The following is a 19388-nucleotide window of genomic DNA, read 5'->3' as shown; positions in this document are numbered from 1 at the left end:
ACTTGCTGGAGGTTTGTCGACCATATTATTATGGCATAATAATGCATGCACCTCTTTTCTCCTGGGGTTTGCGTCAGGCAGGCAAGGCGTTGCTTTCCAGCAGCGTGCCCTTGTGCTGCAAAGTGACAGGATTCTGTTCCACTGCTCTGAAAAAGTCTGATGTGACAGCAAAGTCAGCAAATGGAGAATTCAGGCCAGTAAATGGGATTCTGAAAAAGTCTGATGTGACAGCAAAGTCAGCAAAAGGAGAATTCAGGCCAGTAAATGGGATTCAGTGGCTGAAGGGATGACATGCATTAGTCACAATATGAATGTTTAAAATGAAGAGGAGCCTGAAGGGCCATCTCATCTTGCTCATCCCTGTGGGTTGCATCTAAAAATCCTGCTTTAGGATCTCTTCTGCCAACCAGCCCGCGATGTACAATCTGATTCATGAAAGCTGCTTCAACCAGCACTACACAAAGTGGGGAGGGGGATCCTTTCCCTTCTTCCTAGGTCATGTGTGCATTTGTACTTTGCTCAAAATGGTTGCTCAGAATCTGCCTATTTCCAGAGAGGTCTGTGCTAATTAATACTATTACTACCGAGATATTTATTACATTTTTCATCAGGAGATCTCAAAGCGCTTTACAAAAGTAGTATCATTATCCCCATTATACAGATGAGGAAACTGAGGCACAGAGGAGTGATGCAACTTGTCAAAGGTAACCTGGAATAGAAGCCTGGTTTGCTGAATCCCAGTCTGGCATGGTACCCATTAGCCAACACCACCTCTCTTTGTTGGTAGTACACTAATTCAAATATGTATGCCCCTGTCCATCTGTCTCCAAAGATAGCCACTGCTGGTAGAGCGGGGTTGTCGGCTTGCAATGACTTACAATGCACAGTCCTTTCTGAACCAAGCAATTTGAGCCTGATGAATCCTGTAGCTTCTGTTTTAATGGGAAGCAGTTAAAGTGGGGATTGGAACCCATGCCACGTTTGATTATGGTACTATAGGTATGGGTGACTGCAGGCTATTACAAAGGTGACTGTGGGATATTACTACAAGGGAAATCAGAAGTGCTCCAGAACGGGTATACCCGCTACTGACCATGTGGCTGTCACAGGCAAATCTGCAAGGTTAGAAATACTGCCCTTCCCATATTGGTAGGGGTGGGTTTCTGCACCTGTCACAGCCACTTCCAATGCCAGTGCTCAGGAAATATGAGAGCCAGAATGACGGAAATCAGCTGTGCTGTGGGAACCTAGAACCAGAGTCCCAGCTGGTGGAACTCACTTGGGGATTGGAGGGAGAGAGACACAGGCGGGGGTCCTCTTGTTAAGCCCCAATCTGCACCAATCCTGTTGAGTTGACACACCACCGCAAGAAAGAGCTTACAGGGGCTGCCAATGGGATCAATATCATGACTGGGCACCGCTTGTGGCCTCTGTTGTCATCTGGCTGCAGCTCTGTTGCAGGTTCTACTCTTAAATGGCTGGTGCCAAACTTCACCTGGGCCTTAGGCCTCCAGGTTAGCCCCCATACTTGTGAGCCTCTGAATAATTCCAAGCCCTACCTGGCTCAGTTAAACTCCAGGGGCCCAGTTCATCATTACCAGCACAGTGCGGCCTCCACAGGAGCCCTGCTGCATGGGGTGATCCAGGGTTGGGCAGGGGCATGCTGGAGGAAAGTGGGCAGGACATGCCAGAGGAATGGGATGTGCCGGGGCATTCTTACTGCCCTGTAGAAATTCTGCCCCTGTGTTGGCCCATAAAACTCCCTAGCCAGCACTCAACCTAGCACCCAGCTGCCCTGAAACAGAGTTACTTCAGGTTTTGGCTGGATATGGGTCCATGTCACCAGGTTCAGATCTAGAACCCACATTTCACCAAATTCAAGCTGTCATTCTGGTCCCATCCAGATTCCAGCTTTGGCCCAACATACCTGAGCCCTGGGGTTTGGATCAGAGTCCAGCCTTTTCCAGAGTTAGAGGGAATTTGGATCTGAAGCTGCAATTTTCCTCCTAGACTTCACTGGAGTCACTAGTACTGCTCTGTAAGAGAGGGAAGAATCTATCCTGTGACATTAAAGGGACATCGGTAACTTGAAATCCAGCCAGTTTTTTAAAAAAGATGTAAACGTTGTTCTAAGTCTTGCCCTTGAGTTCCCTGCTAACGTTTGTGGGTTTAGAATCACATTCCCCCGCTTGGTGTGCGAAACACACACATACAGTACACACCAGGGGAAACTGACTGCGCAGAAAGTGCTGTCAAGTGCAGAACTGGAGACTGGATCAGTACCGAACTACTTCCCCATTGTGTTGCTAGAGAAACCACTCACTGAACGATTTCTTAAAGGGAAAACCTCAGTGCTTGTGATGAGTAAAGCTCTTATCGCCCTTTTCACAGGGGTAGAGATGTTTACCCTGGTGTCCTGATTTAAATCCAGCTCAAATATTCTGCCCATCTAACTTCCCGCTGCCGTTTCAGTCTTCTTCCTGTGTTGTGTAAGGTTACTGTGTGCTGTTAAACAGATGCTGTATTCCACCCCAGAGCTGGCTAAATTTCTGGAGTGGGAAGAACTTCAGAAATGGGGAGAAACACAGTTTACATAGTCCAGTGAGATACACAGGGATAAAAGGGTGCCTTACAAATGTAAGATTATTATTATTATTATTATTGGCTAGTATCCCTGTGGTCTTATACAGACGACTATAATGTACCAGGATCAAAGCCCCTCTACAGGGAAAATATACCAGGGAAATAAATGCCCAATAATTGTCTGACAGCTCCGCAGGGAAGATAAATAAAATGCGTTTGTATGTTTCCTGAAATGAAGTATGTGGCTATAGGGTTGTCCTGATTGTCTTGATCCACTCCCACAAGAATGTTTGCATCAAGCCATGCATTCAGCCTGATCCTGAGCTGTCAGGTGTTATCTCTGAGTTTGATCATATTCTGCCCGGGGAGCTAATAAGTGCTGCCCTCTCCCTTTAGCAGTATTATGTCACAAGATTGAATACATAATTGCCTCAGAGTAAAATTCTAAATAATAAGAAGACAACTAGGTACCAAGCTGACTGCATGATGTATCTCCCTGTGTGCCTTTTTATTCTTAGCTCAAACACAAACCAAGAAAGCATCTACACTGAACAATGTGTGACCTGGGACAGAAATCCTGCCAAAGATAAAAAAAAACAAAAAAACCCTGCCCAAACCCTACACTTGACTGAAGCGAAGAAGAAAGGCAATTTTCGTCCTGGTGAGGCGTGAAATTTCCAACCTGTAAAGTTTAGAAAGAGTAAACTTCAAAAAGGCAAAGCCACAGCAGTGCTGTTGAAACCAACTCACAGAAAAAAGCCAAATTGTCCCTGTATTAAAGATACTACCCCGGCTTTGATTTGAGAAAAAGAGTCTCATTCTTCCCTCTTCCTTGGCAAGTAATTCCACGGATCAAAGACCCATTTCACATATGTTCCACTATTAATGAGGTGCTTGGAGTATAATTACTCATACCGTTTTCTTCTCTTAACAGCTGAGAGGAAGCGTTCTCTAGGCAAAGACTATCATCCCCTTTGTCTGAAGTGTTACCAGTGCAAACGGCAGCTCAGCCCTGGCCAGCACGCAGAGGTAGGAAATGAACTGTCTCTTATCTGCATGCCCACAATAATCCATCTCCTGATCCCATTTCAAAGGGCTGGTTCACACTGGGATGCACTAAAGGCTGCATGCAATATGCTTAGAAGTTTTTTCAGTGTGATAGTTGGGGAGATAAAGCCTGATAGAAAGTGGACATACACAGGGAACAGTAGACAGATTAGAACTATTGCCGCACTAGGGTAGCACCGCCATTTACTAAAAATATCCAGTTTGCCACAGCGATAAAGACAAACCATCGTGTGTCTGTCACACTCCGGTGTGGGGAGGTGGACGGGGGTGAGTGCGTTGAGAGCCAGAGAACATGTTGCACATGGTATCATACACTTTTGTAGAGCCTGGCAGGAATTTTTCAGCAAAATGTTTTTTTTAATCGGAAAATACCAATTTGTCCAAACTGAAGCCATTCACTGCAAGGGCCAGTTTTGATGACTTGCTCATCTTGAAAAATTGTCTGGAGAAAAGAAGTTTTGAAATTGTCCACACGACTTGTGTCGACATTTTCAGAATGAAAAATTCTACTTCAGAAACACTTTTTGGTTAGAAATTTATGGTGATATTTTTTTAAATCTAAATTTAAATTAAATGTTTTGAATGAGCTGAATTATTAAAAAAATGGGAGGTTTGACAGGTGGGAAAATGTGAGATTCTGACTTTTCATCACAATTCAGGATGTGAAAATCTTCCTGCCCAGCTCTACACTGGGGAACTCAAACAGACTCAGATCTGAAGGGTCAGACTATGAAAACCACAGGGGTTGCGGGGTGGGGGAAGGGGTTTGACATACCTCAAGCAATATTGCTGAAAGCCCTGCTTTTGAAGACTGCCCCTGAGCATCAGGGAGAGAACACTTGGGAAGATTTTCCTAGTCTAACCCAAAGTCGATGACCCTTTAGGGATGCTTCAGAATCAATGGGATGGGATTTTGGAGAGGGTTGAGGTGTTCCTCAAATGGGGGAGGTGGGGAGAAATGAAAAGGAGTTTTGAGGAACTGGTGGGCTGGCCAAGTGGAGCTAGCCACTAATGATTTCAGAGCCTAAGTCCCTCTTTCAAAAGGGTTATAGACAGCTGGGGCCATATTTTCAACAGTAACCCCACTCCTCGACTAGAGGGGGATCAGCAGGGGTCCCAAGAGCAGTGGATTTCAAAACAAATAATCCTTTGAGATTACCGGGGCAGTTCTGTCTCTCAGAGCAATTGTCTCAGGCTCTCTGCAGACTCAGGCCCAAGTTTCAAGCTCTTCTTACTAACCATCAGGGCTAGAAACATTTTTTTAAATTAATACTGGAATTCAGAGGTCATCACTTGATTCCAGGAGTTGGAGCCTCAGGCTGCCTCTGCCTTAATGTGTCCCTGCTTCCAAGTCCCAGTGCAGGCAGGGGTGTTCAGGAGTGAGTCTTTGTGGCCATGCATGCACCTGACCTGCCCACATCCGTGGTGGCTGATTTCTCAGGGTAGCCAGAGAGAGCTGCTCTTTATTTGCCTGCAGTACTGCCCGGTGACAGATTCTGCCTACAGGATCTGATTTATACAAGACACCCAACAGCTGTCATGTATCTGCATGCGGTTTCTGATTCTGCAACATACCCAACCATATGCTCCTCTTCTCTAAAATCAGAATCAGTCCTACTGCCACACTCTTCAAATTTCCAGTCACTGAGACAAATGAAGATGGTGGCGGATGCTGCCGCAGACCTTCCTGGCTCTGTGCTACAAACAGCACAGCCCCTACTTGCTTTCTGCAGGTTCATGAAGCAGAAAGGCCAAGAGATCTTTCAGATTCTTCCCCAGAGGGCTGCGGTAAGGGCAAGGCACTAGGACGATGTTGTCTCTAACACACAGTAACCTGGGCAGCAAAGCCAGCGCATACCCCTTAACACGCGATCAGAGCCAAATTCTGCTTGCTGACTAGGCAGAAGTGGGAAGCTGGTGGGAGCCTGTTTTGTGTCTGTCTCATGTGAACTTCTTGTGCCTAAGGTGATATATGCATCACCCCTCCCACTCCAAACAGCCTAATGAGGGACGATCCCCAGCCTGATTTCCGCCTTCTCGAAGACAGTAACAATTGGCTGTGGGTCTGCACCAGGTGGACTGAGCCCAGACCTACTCCCCACTCAGCTGCTCTGGCACTTGTATATTATACACGTTTTAAAATGTCGAAATCAGCCTAGGAGCCTCGGGCCATGGTCCTGGACCCCTTGGGGATTAGATTTTCTTGAAACAAAATGTTTTGATTGACCCCAAACAAGTTTCCCCATCCCCCACCAAAAAAAATTTGTTTCACAGGAAATGAAGTGTCAAAATGTTGGTATTTGCCATGGTTTAAAAAAAAATCAAAAAAGAGGCGGTTCAAAGAAGAGCAAGCAAAATGAGTCTTGAGTATCTACTAGGAGAGATGGAAGGAACTAGTTTGTTTAACCTAAAAACTACCTGAAAAGGCAGCAAGGTACTGGCACACTCCTAAAAGTGGATCAATACAGAAGAAACTATTCTTAGGGGTGTGACAGACCCAGACCAGTGGGGTACAGGAGTCTGGTAGAGGGCAAATATGCTGGTCACTGGAAGAGTAGTTTTCTGTTCTCTGAGTGACCAGAGCAGGAGCTGCACGAGAATAATCAGGAACCTGCTAGAACCAATTAAGGCAGACAGGCTGATTAGAACACCTGCAGCCAATCAAGGCAGGCTAATCAGGACACCTGGGTTTAAAGAGGAGCTCAGTTCAGTTTGCAGTGTGCGTGTGAGGAGCTGGGAGCAAGAGGCGCGAGGAGCTGAGAGTGAGAGAGGGAGGGTGTGCTGCTAGAGGACTAAGGAGTACAAGCGTTACCAGACACCAGGAGGAAGATCCTGTGGTGAGGATAAAGAAGGTGTTTGGAGGAGGCCATGGGGAAGTAGCCCAGGGAGGTGTAGCTGTCATGCAGCTGTTACAGGAGGCACTCTAGACAGCTGCAATCCACAGGGCCCTGGGCTGGAACCCGGAGTAGAGGGCGGGCCCGGGTTCCCCCCAAACCTCCCAACTCCTGATCAGACACAGGAGGGGTTGACCCAGACTGTGGGTTACATCAGAGGGGAAGATCACTGAGGTGAGCAAATCTGCCAATAAGCACAGGACCCACCAAGGTAGAGGAGGAACTTTGTCATAGGGGACACTGGAGCTAAACTAAGGAGCAAGGTGCTGAAGTTAAAAGGATAAAGGGAGGTAGCAGAAGTAACTGATGTTAAGGTCAGTCAGCCAGTGACACGAAGTGTCGAATAAGGTAGCTTGCTATGGCACAATCACTAGACATCTCGAACCTGGAAGCAGGGGTTTTAATTAGGCAATCTGTGAAGGTTCCTTTTCATTTCTGAAAGCTCTGACTCATGGATCTGCTGTCAATCGGCTTTGAATCCAGGTCTCCAGCGGAAGAGACTGACTGTTTAACTCGCTAGCCCCACAGCCATCAGGCCTGGTGGATTAGACCAGAAATAACAGACACCCACCTATTCTGGAAGCAAAGCTGCTTCCCTGAATATGTGCATCCCATCCCCACTGTGTCTGTGGGAAGTTCCTTTTACTAGCAGATTGATTTAAAGTGACTGCTTGTCCTGACAGCCACTATTTCCTGGCAAACGTTGGCCTCTGGCTCAGTTGATTTCATCACATAACCAGCACTCCTTATGCCCCCTCTAACACTGTAGGAATTTGCTTAAAAGCAGAAGTTGAGTTTATTCAGACCAGGCTGCAGTGCAACATTAGTGGCAATGGTGCTATATATCACGAGTTAATTGCAGCGCTGGGGAAAGGCAATTCTTGGAGTTCACATATGTATGTGTGTGTGCGGGGAGCATTAGAAGTGTTTTTCAGCAATAGATAATGAGCGAGATTCAAAATGTCCCGTCGGTGACATACTCCTTGAGTGCCCCCAAAGCCCCACGCACAGTGCAGGAAGAATGGAAAATGCCAGGCAGTAATATTGTACAGTATCCTTTGAGCTCATGACAAGACCTAATGCTCCTAATGGTGGGAAATCTCAGCAGCACTGGCTGGTCATAAAGACCCCCCAGACTCTTGGGATTTGTTTGCTAAGGAAGTTTCCTGACCCACCGGTCATTTCCTTTCTCCATATTTGCTAGGTGTCAGTATGTGGTGAACAGAAGAAAATCCACCCACTCATTTTAATTTCAGGAACTGAAGGGAAATACTAGGTAGTGATGTTTAAAACTAACCCCCCCCATCTGGGTTTTGTTCCTGTTATTCCCTTTGACCTGAGCCATTAGCTAAATACGGGGTGTCATGGGTTGTTCCAGTTAGGGGGACAAACTGGTGATAGAGCCAGGTATTGCCTTTGATGCAATCATGTTTCTTTACAAAGATTATACATAAAGACCTGTTTGCCTGAATACAGCAGGAATTAAATAGCAGGAGACAGTTTCCTTGCTTGCTGTTCCAAGCCTCTCTTTCCAGCCAGCACTCTGCCTAAAAAGCTTTCTCTCAGAACCACATTAGCAGCCTTTTCTTGCTGTCTTCTTGCTCCTTCTGCGGTGCTGTCTTTCTCTCTTCTACTTCTCCCCTCCCGCACACATCCTCACCCACAAACAATGCTCAGCAAAGCCCTCAGCCCACATAGTTCTAATTCCTGGGTAGACTAGCATATGCCTTTGTTTTAGGCTGGAGCTGCTTTAGTGTCTCTTACAAATATCTTAAATGAGGGGTAGCAGCCACACCCAGCAGGTTAAATGAGGTATGATCCAACCCACAACATTATACTATTATTAATTATCTCTGCTGCGGTAGCATCTAGGCCCCAGACATGGATTGGGACCCCAATGTGCAAGGCGCTGTACACACACAGAACAAAAATAATGTCTCCTCAAATCCAACAAGCCGATTATGCCAGTTCAGAGAACCACAAGGGACTAGAATCAGATCCTTAGCACCACTGACTTCAATAGAGCTATGAAAGTTTGTACCAGCTGAGGATCTGGCCCAGGGACTTTAACTGGATAAGAAGCACATAATGAGAAAATGGATCATGTCAGCCCAATGAGAAGGTCCATTATTTACAAGCTCCATCCAACTCTAACTCATTCCCAGGTGCAGTCTCCAACCAGCTCCAGCTGCAGTTGCTTCCAGATGGCCAGCCTGCTTTTGAACTGCATGCAGAATGGCCTGCCTGCTTTTGAACCACATCCAGACGCCATTGCTCCCAAAGCTCTAGACACCGCTTGTTTGAATTGAGCACACACATTATTCCTGATCCCATTTTAAGCAGGACTTGCCCTCTCTGCTCTGGGTTCCATTTCCACAGGCTGCTGAGACACACAATCTTTCCATCTACTTCTATCACTTTAGATCAGGTCCCAACAATTTTAATTCCTCTGGGATTTGAGAGTTTTTTCCCCTCTCCTGAAGTAGAGAGCCACATTGAAAAAGGAAAGTTAGCAGTAGGCTGGCTTGCCAGAAGTTGGGATGGCAGCTACCCGCACTATGATCAGATCTGTCCACTGCTATCAGCTAATATTGAGCTGAAATGAGAAGCTAAAGAGAGATCTATAGTACAAAGCAATGCTCATGATACTTTATTTGAAATGAAAAACTTTGCTTGCGTTTTTTTTTTTAAAGACAGGCCATAACAACAAACCTCTTGCCGAGCTCTCTCTCTACCATTCCCCTTCCCAGCCCTTCAGTCAGTTTGTCTGCTTTCATCCCAAACTCGCCTGTAGCAGCTCTATATTTTGCTCTGTCTGAGTACACCCACATCGGTGCCAGCACTTAAATACCATTAGCAGGAACATTTGGGGGAGGAATAATGACATGCTTTTAGCCCCCATTGAAATGCTTTGGACTCAGTGCAGTTTTTGGGAGATGGAAGCAAACTGAAAAAAAATTAAAAGGAAATGAGAAGTGTCTCTCCTACGGAGTGGAGTAGTTAGCATGGGCTAACCCCATACGTCTAATTCAGATACTGAAATAATCTATTAGCAGAAGGTTTAGGCCTAACAGATTCTGATGGAAAATTATAAAAAATGTCTAACTGTTCTCATTAAATATTTAAAAAAAAAAAAACAACCACTCAATGCAACACTGTTTTTGTTTGCATTTTAAAATTCCCCATGTACTGTTTGGAACCCAAACATTGAAGCATCATGCACATAAGAGAAGTGCAATAAGCCAAGAGAAACTGACTAGGATCCAGTTTGCAGTGTTGTTATAGTTATGTTGGTCCCAGGATATGAAAGAGACAAGGTGGGTGAGGTAATATCTTTTACTGGAACAACTTCTGTCAGTGAAAGAGACAAGCTTTTGAGCTCTACAGAGCTTTTCTTCAGGTGTGGGTAGAGTAATCAGAGTGTCACAGCTCAATAAAAGGTGGAACAATTTGTTACGCATAAGGAATTAACACATGTTGCAAGAAACCATTCAAAATCAAGTAGGAAATTAACACATCTGCAGTCATAGGACAAAGGAGAGTTAGGGCAGGTCTACACTAGAAATGCACATAGGCACAGCTGCACCAATGCAGTTGAATCCCTGTAGTGCATCTGATGAAGACTCTCTAAGCTGATGGGAGAGAGCTCTCCTGTCAGCTTAATAACACCACATCCGTGAGAGGCGGTAGCTATGTCGGTGGGAGAAGTTCTCCTGCCGACACAGCCCTGTCTACATAGGGGAGCAGGGTTAGGGTCATAACTATGCTACTCTAGAGTGTGGGATTTTTCACACCGCTGAATGACTTAGTTATACTGTAGTAAGTCAGCATTGGCCTGCTAAATCCAGGGTTGTGAGTTCAATCCTTGAGGGGGCCATTTAGGGATCAGAGCAAAAATCTGTCTGTGGGTTGGTTCTGCTTTGAGCAGGGTGTTGGACTAGATGACCTCCTGAGGTCCCTTCCAACCCTAATCTTCTATGATTCTAAGTCCCAGGCTCATCATTTAAAGGTGTTGTGCAGGTTTCCTTTGAGGACACGGACTGAGAAGTCAGATATAAAGTGATTACTTTGTGAAAAGTGTTCATCCATAGGTGATTGGATGTTTTTGTCTTTTACAATTTTATTATGCAAGTTCATTCGAAAGCGTAGTGATCGTCTGATTTCATCCACATAATTGTTGTTGGGGCATTTCATGCACTGGATGAGGGACACCATGTTTGTGATAGGCATGTGTAGGACTCATGATTCTTGAAGGGTGTGTTGTAGGGGTTACTGATCATCATAGCAGTAGAGATATGGCTTTAGGTTTTGAATCTGTTGTTCTGGCACGGTCTGGTGCCACTTCCAGTTGGTGTATCCTGGTCTTTGCGGAGTTTGCTTCTGACAAGGAGCTTGGCAAGTTTGGGGGCCGGGGGTTGGAAGGCCAGAAGATGGAAGACAGGAAAGATTTCTTTCAGGATGTGGTCCCCATCAAGTATGGGTTGTAATGGTTTGATGATACCATGCATGGGTCTGAGTGTGGGTTAGCAGATGACAACTAGGGGCGTGGGGTCAGTGCGGTGTTGTTTTTTGTTCTGTATTGAAGCAGATTCTCTCAGGGAATTAGGGTGGCTCATTCCATGATGCAATCTACTTCTCTGGTGAAGAGTCCTTATTTGGTGAAAGCGGTTTTAAGTGTGTTAAGGTGTGCATCCTGAATATTCTCCTCAGAGCATATCCTGTGGTATCTGAGGGCCTGGCTATACATAACCAAATTTCTTGGTGTGTTTGGGGTGGATGCTGAATCTGTGGAGGTAAGTGTGGTGATTCATGGTTTCCTTATATCGAGCTCTAGGACCTTGTTGAAGCTGATGGTGTTTTTCAGGAACAGGACACAGGCGTGGGAGTGTTCTAGAGAGAGTCTGATGTCTGGCTAGTGGTTGTTGAAGTTGTTGGGGGCATTCTAGGAGGGGAGTTTTGGTCATCGGTGGAGACAGCGAAAATAATCGTTGATGTATCTCAGGTATATCATTGATTTCATGCAGCATTTTTCTAGAAATTCTTCCTCTAGGTGGTGCATGAAGAGGTTGGCATATTGTCCTATGACTGCAGCAATTACCCACTTCGTTTAGAATTGTTTCTTGCAATATGTGTTAACTCCTTATGCTTAACGATCTGTTCCCCCTTGTATTTAGCTGTGATACTCTGGATACCTTTCCCAGACCTGAAGAAGAGCTCTCTGTGGAGCTCTAAAGCTTGCCGTCGAATAAAAGATATTTCCTCACCGACCTTGTCTCTCTCTAGAGTCTAGTTTCACAGATTATACAGAAATATAAATAAAGAGATTCATGGTGAAAACCATAAGTCCTGGAGCACCCACTGAAAAATTTAGTGGGTGCTTAGTACCCACTGGCAGCCAGCTCCTCCCTCTCTCCGCCCCCGCAATGCCTCCTGCCTGTCGGTGGCCCTGCTGATCAACTCTTCCCCCTCCATTGCAGCACCTCCCAGCCACTGGGATCAGCTGTTCCTTGCTGTGCAGGAGGTGCTGGAGGGAAGGGAGAGGAGCGGGGATGGGACACACTTGGGAGAGAGGGCAGAACTGGGCAGGAAGAGGCAGGTCAGAGGTGGGGACTGGGGGAAGGGGTGGAGTAGGGGCAGGGCCTGGGGTGGCACAGGAGTTGAGCACCCCGGGACTAGGAGGAAGCTGGCGCTAGTGGTGAAAACATTCTTTCCATTTGAATAATATAAAGAAACACTGGTAACACATGTACAGCCTTTGGGTTTTCTTTAACAATGATTTTAAACCTGACAGTATATTTTTAAGTGAATTATAATAGATCCCTCCTACCTGTTAAAATGTAATTTGTGTGAGTCTTTGTCTCCCCTACTCTGAGTGGTGCCTGCTCCCAATCCAGGTTTCCAACACAAGAGTGCAAATCACGGCTTCTTCCCCATTATGTCTAAACTGCCTCCACTGGCCTGTTATTTACTGCTCAACCAGTGAAGAAATATTTGAGGCTATACAACCTGATGCTGTAAATCCATCACCTCTGACAGCTAAGTAGCACTGGGCCAGCTCAGACCTTGGATGGGGCAGCTAGGTGTTGTGGGAAATGCTATCTGTGGTAGTGCAGGTAGCACGCTTGGCTCTGAATGAGTGCTGAACCCTTGCTCAATGGAGGTGCTGTCTTTCCGATGAGATTCAAAACCAGGATTGGTACCACTTGTGTGTGTTGCTGTTTTTCATGAGACATTTGTCACATCTCATTGCAAAGGTGATTACAATTCCTTGGTGGATAGAGTGAAACTTACCTTCATGTGATGACATGGAAAAATTGAATGAAAGCTATGAGATACAGATAATTACATATTTACATTGCGTTAACTGTCTCTGTAAGCAGGTGGAGAGATTCGGCAGGCAGACAGAGTAGGGGAAATAGCAATCTTTCTAAGATTCATACCTTTTAAGGCCAAAAGGGTCCGTTAATGATAATCAAGTCTGATCTCCTACATGGCACAGGCCTGGGATGCCTGCATGAAGCTCAAGACTGCAGGTTGCATATCATCATATGTTTCAGAAAAAGACATCCAATTTTGATTTACTGACTTTGAGTGATAGAGAATCCACTACATCCTTAGGAGAGCTGTTTCAATGCTTAATCTACTCACTGTTAAAAATGTGCACCTTATTTCTAGCTTTGTTTCCAGACATTACGCTATCTTTATCCTCTAGATTAAAGAGTTATCTGCAGTTAGAAATGTCTTTCCCATTTAAGTATTTGTAGATCATCATCAAGCAATCTCTTAAACTTGTCTAGGACACATTGAATAGACTGAACTTCTTCAGTTACTCATTGTAAGGCAGGTTTTCCAGACAACGACTCATTCTTGTAATTCGTCTCCAAACCCTTTCCAATTTGTCAACATCTTTTTTCATAGATTCACAGATTTCAAAGCCAGAAGGGACCACTGTGATCCTCTGTATAATACATACCACAAAACTCACCCAAAATAATTCCTAGATCAGACCTGTTCGAAAAACATCCCATCTTGGTTTAAAAATTTCCAGTGATGGAGAAGCCATCATAATCCTTGGTAAATTGTTCCAATGGTTAATTACCCTCCCTGACTGTTAAAAATGTACACCTTATTTCCTGTCCGAATTTCTCTAGCTTCAGCTTCCAACCATTGGATCATGCTGGAGCATAAGAGCCGCCATACTAGGTCAGATCATGGTCCGTCTTGCCAAGTATCATATCTCCCATGGTGGCCTGTATCTAAGCTTCAGGGGGAGTGTAAAGAACAGGGCAATTATGGAGTGATCCACCCCTGTCTTCCACTCCGAGTTTCTGGTCGTCAGAGGTCCAGAACTGGACACAATATTCCAGCAGAGATTGCACTAGTGCCAAATACAAGAGGTAAAATCTCCTACTTGAGAATCCCTTGTTTATACATCCAAGAATCATATTAGCCCTTACAGTCACAGGGTTGCACTGGGAACTCATATTCAGCTGCTTGTCCACCAAATCTTTTCAGAGTCACTTGCTCCCAGGATAGAGTCCATGGTCACGTAAGTATGGTCTGCACTCTTTTTTCCTAGGTATATACATTTACATTTAGCCATATTAAAAGGCATATTGTTTGCTTGCACCCAGCTTACCAGGCAATTCAAGTTGCTCTGTATCAGAGACCTGTCCTCTTCGTTATTTACCATTCCCCCAATTTTGATGTAATCTGCAAACTTTATCACTGATTTTATGTTTTCCAGATCACAGATAAAAATGTTGGTAAATTGTAACAATGGCTAAGTACTCTCACTGTTAAAAATCATGGCTTATTTCCAGTCTCAGTTTGTCCATGACTCCATATTCCATGATTTTGTCCAGGATTGATGTCAAGCTAACTGGCCTATAGTGACGTAGGTCATCCTGTTGATCCTTTTAAAATACTGGCACAACATTAATTTTCCCCTAGTATTCCCAGATATTTTAAAAAGCAGCATCAATATTTCAGAAAGTTTGCCAGCTAATTCTTTTAAATCTCATGGGTGCCAGTTATCTGATCCTGCAGATTTAAAAATGTTTAACGTTAGGAGTTACTTTATAACAATTTGTCTAGTTATTGTTGGAATAAAAAGTATTTCATTATCCCTCTAATATGTGGCTACATCATATAGCTTCTTTCCAAATGCACAACAACAATTATTCAACCCTTCTGCTTTTTCTGCAGAATTATTATTATATCTGTCTAGTAAAGAACCTCTGTTATTTCTAGGAATTCCTTTGTTCTTGATTTATGCCCATAGCTTTTTCATTGATACCTTTAGCTTCTGTTATCAATTGTTTGAATTTCATAACTGCTAATGTATAGTCATTACAATCAACTTCCCTCTTTCTCAATTTGTTATATATTGTACTTTATTTTTTATAGCTGATTTCACTTCCTTTCTTAACCAGGATGGTATTTTATGAGAATAAGACTTCTTTCAGGGTTGTAGGATTGTGTTTTATTTAGATATTTAGTAAAGCTTTCCAGTTATCATCCAATTAATTTTTTTTTCTTCTGACCAATTTTGATTGTAATTGTTTCCAGCATCAGAAAAATGGCCCTTTTAAAATGCCAAATATATATATTAATGATCAGGACTATATCCTCTTTGAACATAACAAATGTAATTAGGTCATGAGTACTTGCTCTTAGGCAACTGCTAATTGTTAGCTCAATGATCAATTCTTCTTTATCTGTCAGAATAAGGTCTAATATAGAAATACTCCTAGTTGGATATAATACACTTAGTGTTAGAAAATTATCATCATCTATAGTTTTCAGAAGGACGTTTAAATAGCGGCAGCTTCAAACTTCCTGCATATGTCCCCTCTACTGAACTCCCCAATGACAACATGTTTATTCTTTCTGTGCATTGCAAATGGATGTTTAAAGCGAGGCTTATCCTGCTCTCAATGTCTGTAACAAACTCCCACTGGTCTCCCACCTTGCGTCTCATCAGTGAGAACACTAATCCGTAAGCGCCCTAGGTCCTGTGCTTTGAACTGACGGTAGCTCTAGAGCAGGTAATGGTATTTGCTGCCCACTCTGTCCTGCCTAAATAGGGTGTTTCCTGTGAGACCATTCCCACTACATGAATCCTCCCACCATGTCACAGGAATACCTGAGTGGCCTGCAGTCCTGAGCCCTGCCTCCTTATCCTTCCCTGAACACCTGTGGAAAGGGACAAAAAAATAAACTGCAATTTGTTTGTTAGTGATCAGGTAGTGCCCCTTGCCCCCATGCCACAAGCATCTGTCACAGTCTCTAAGTATACTTTACTATTACATTCCAATACAGTCATAAAGAACTCCAATAGATGCCCAAATCAAAACCCTTCCACAAATACAAATAATCATGCCTTTCCCGCTCAATCTGCCTCCTCTCTGAAGGCCCAGATAAACATCTGATTCTTGAAGCATGATTGGAAGGTCTCTGATCCAAGTGTAGCAGAAAGAGAACCTGAGACATGAGGCCTTGTATCAGAGGCCCGGCATGAGGCCTGAACTAAAGTAGTGGTCAAGCCTTGCTAATATAAAGCAAAGTTAGCAAGAGACAGGCTGTGAGCAGGCTCACAGAACCTGGCAAGAACAAGGCTGGTATTGCAAAAACACACATTCCTGAGAAGTGCTGGGCACAGGACACTCACGTAAACACATTCCAGAAGGGTGCTACCAGCACACCCCAATACCAAGTATGTTACCAACACTCTCCCCAAAGATGATACAAGGATATATTGACCCTCCTCTTAGTGATAAGATCAGGATGACAGTGTGATGGATAGAGATGTTTTGCTCAAACCAATATGCACAAGGTAATGGGTGGTAACAAATCATGTCAGGGGGCAGTAACTAATCACTTCAGAGGGGCAATACGTAACTTGTTTGTACTGGTGTATAAAGAAAGGTCCCAGAAGGAGTGTCTCTGGTCAGCCTAGCAGGGCAGTGGAAAGTCCTGCCATTGGCTGAGGTGTAGGGTGACCAGATGTCCCGATTTTATAGGGACAGTCCTGATTTTTGGGTCTTTTTCTTATATAGGCTCCTATTAGCTCCTACCCCCATCCCGATTTTTCATATTTGCTGTCCGGTCACCCTACTGAGGTGGTCCATTGTCATGGGCACACATGTGCTAGTGTAATGTAGACATTGATCTGGGGAGCTAGGACCGTGCTGGCTGGGCGCCTTCGCTACTGAAACGGGTCTGTGGCTCTCTTAGGTGGTATGATCGAGGTCTGCCGTATCAGCGATCTGCACAGAGCTGGTGTAGTATAGAGAGAACACACATGCACACGCATCCAACATCTGACAACACCAAAGAGCAAAGTGAATTCCAGAGCTGAGAGTCCTTAAATGGAAACTTCCTGCCATCATTCTCTCCCCTACATTTAAACATGGGAGTTCTAAGCTCGAATATCCCAGCAGATCTCAAATATGGATGTGTGACGGGTGGGGGAATCTGTCTGTACGGTTTATGAATTCTGTGTGGGATTATGAACTCCCTGCATGAACTCTCTTTATGAGGCTGCAGACTCTATTTTGGATGTGGGGCTCTTTACCTTCTTAGTGGTCCTGTTACCTCCATGTTGGACTGAATTCCAAAGGCTGATGGCCAAGGGATAACAAGAGAGGGTTGTTGACTTGAGTGCTCAACCATTGAAATGGAATAGCTCTAAACAACCGTCTGGCTCCCAGGACTCTAGGGTCACCTGTTGAGGCTGACCAGGGAGTCACCTGACAGAGGAGACAAAGGAGAGTATAAAAGGCATAATCTGTTCTATTTGCTTTCTCTTTGGTCATTTGTCATGAACTAAAGATGAGAGAAGCTGCAGCAGGCCCCAGATGAGATAGGCGGGGGGAATGGGGAATGCTGCCTGCCTACCTACCAGAACACAGGCAGTCCCCCAGAACTCCCAAAGGAAGGATAAGCCGGAGAAGGGAAATGTGTGTAGAGTTTATTATATTTATATGAGTCTGTGGGTTTATGTGATTAAACAAAGAGCAATAATGTGTTGGAATTCTGTGCATAGTGTCTGTGTGCAACGCCTACCACATGCCTCCTGAGGGAGTTGAACTGTAACGCAGCAGGCTCAGACCTTTGGGTGGAGTTCTGGGAGAGGGGGATTTAATCTACTGGGGTACTTTAGGGGTCAGTGCTGGACCTTGGGGCCTAAGGCAGTTGGGCTGAGGGGCTCCATTTCCATGACAACTTAAGAGACTGAGAGTTAGCACCCAAGAAATTTGCAAGAAAGAGCAAGAGAGGAACCAATACTGCAGCCTGCTGAGGCCCAGGGAAGCTTAAAACATCCAGGGCTCCAGCAGCTGGAGTCCTCACAGCAAGCTGTTTGGCAGCCACTGGAAATGGGTGACGGGATGGATCACTTGATGATTGACTGTTCTGTTCATTCCCTCTGGGGCACCTGGCATTGATCATTGTCAGAAGACAGGATACTGGGCTAGATGATCTTTTGGTCTGGCCCAGTATGTTTTAAGCAAGAGGGCGGCCAATGGGGGAGCCTGACAAGATCTGTGATATGAAGTTAAACAAGGAATGAAAGATGGTTTCTTAGCGCGGAAGTGCCAAACCACACTGGGATTTATAAACCCACCCTTACACTGTGAATATGCAGAGACAAACTGGAAGGAAGACTCTGAAACAGTGTACAAGATATTATCACAAGTGGTGCTTCAGGGGTTTACTGTGTGTAGGAAAAACCTAGTCCCTAGAACTAGCCTTAGTTGTCACTAAACCTCTTGCTGTTCTTCTTTCACAGTATGATGACAAACCCTACTGCAATCACTGCTACCTGCAGCACTTTGGACCAAGAGGTAACATCCTTGCCGACTCACTAGTTCACCCTTCACTATAATCCTGTAATTCAACAGACTGATTTTTAAAAGCAGCCTCTAAATCTGTGCCCCCTGTTTTCCAGGCACAGTCATTTATGTATGGAACAAGAATGAATTTGCCCAAACAAACAGCATTTGTGGGAGCAAATAAGAATTAGATGGTCAACTACCTAATTTGTCCACAGAAATCCCAAGCTGAAGTGCAAATATTTTGTGTAGGCAAGTTTAGATATTGGATTGAAGCCCCTTTGAAAATGCAGTCAATAATATTTAAGGTTAAGATTCTCTTACAGGTATTTTTAGTAAAAATCAGGGACTGGTCACGGGCAATAAACAACAATTCACCCTAGCGCACGACCTGTCCCTGACTTTGACTGAAAATACCCTGAGGGGGGAAGACAGACCAAGCTCTGCCAGGGGCCTGCAGTTGCTCCAGCCCTGATGCTGCTCCTGCGGAAGGGACTGACTGCTGCAGCACCAGCCCCAGGAGGGTAACCCAACCCCAGCCACTGCTCCGCTGGCCCAGGGCTGGCTGCCAGTCAGCTGTTTGGCAGCCCTGGGGCTGGTCACCGGTCACCTGTTCTGGCAGCTGCTGCTCTGGCAGCTTCAGGGCTGACAGCTACTCCAGCCCTGCCCCAGAAAAAATCATGGAGGTTCTGGAAAGTCACAGAATCCATGACCTCCATGACAGAATTGTATCCTTAATAATACTTGATGTTGCATTGACATCTTCCAGTTTCATTTTGCCCTTCTGAGAGGCATATTCTTAGCAAAAGTTTCTATGGCATGAAAAAAGAACGCGACAGAGGGGGCTGTTGGAAGTAGCATGACCTAAAGGAATAAGTGGAAAGTTGGATCTTAGGCATTTCTAAGTTCTAATCTTTGCTCTTCAGCTAGAGACTCTCTCTTTGTTATATGTTTGTATGGCACTTAGGACAACGGGGCGCTGGCCTCCAGTCGCTACCATAATACA

At 44.8% G+C, this 19388-nt stretch overlaps 1 protein-coding gene across 2 annotated transcripts in view; it reads left to right on the top strand.

The window, feature by feature from the left end:
• The window catches only part of LOC127046343 (cysteine-rich protein 1-like), a 58634-nt gene that overhangs the window by 32502 nt on the left and 6744 nt on the right, over positions 1-19388 (top strand). Inside the window, exons 2-3 of one of the 2 annotated variants that reach the window (XM_050943254.1) lie at positions 3518-3612; positions 18340-18394. In XM_050943254.1, the coding sequence (XP_050799211.1) occupies positions 3518-3612; positions 18340-18394 (150 nt within the window). The remainder of the gene's footprint in view (positions 1-3517; positions 3613-18339; positions 18395-19388) is intronic. The other variant, XM_050943253.1, reaches the window with a different exon arrangement.

Source organism: Gopherus flavomarginatus, chromosome 3 (genome assembly GCF_025201925.1).
Source record: "Gopherus flavomarginatus isolate rGopFla2 chromosome 3, rGopFla2.mat.asm, whole genome shotgun sequence".
NCBI lineage: Eukaryota > Metazoa > Chordata > Testudines > Testudinidae > Gopherus > Gopherus flavomarginatus.
Note: the sequence above shows the minus strand (reverse complement) of the source record. Positions and strands in the feature narration are given on the sequence as shown.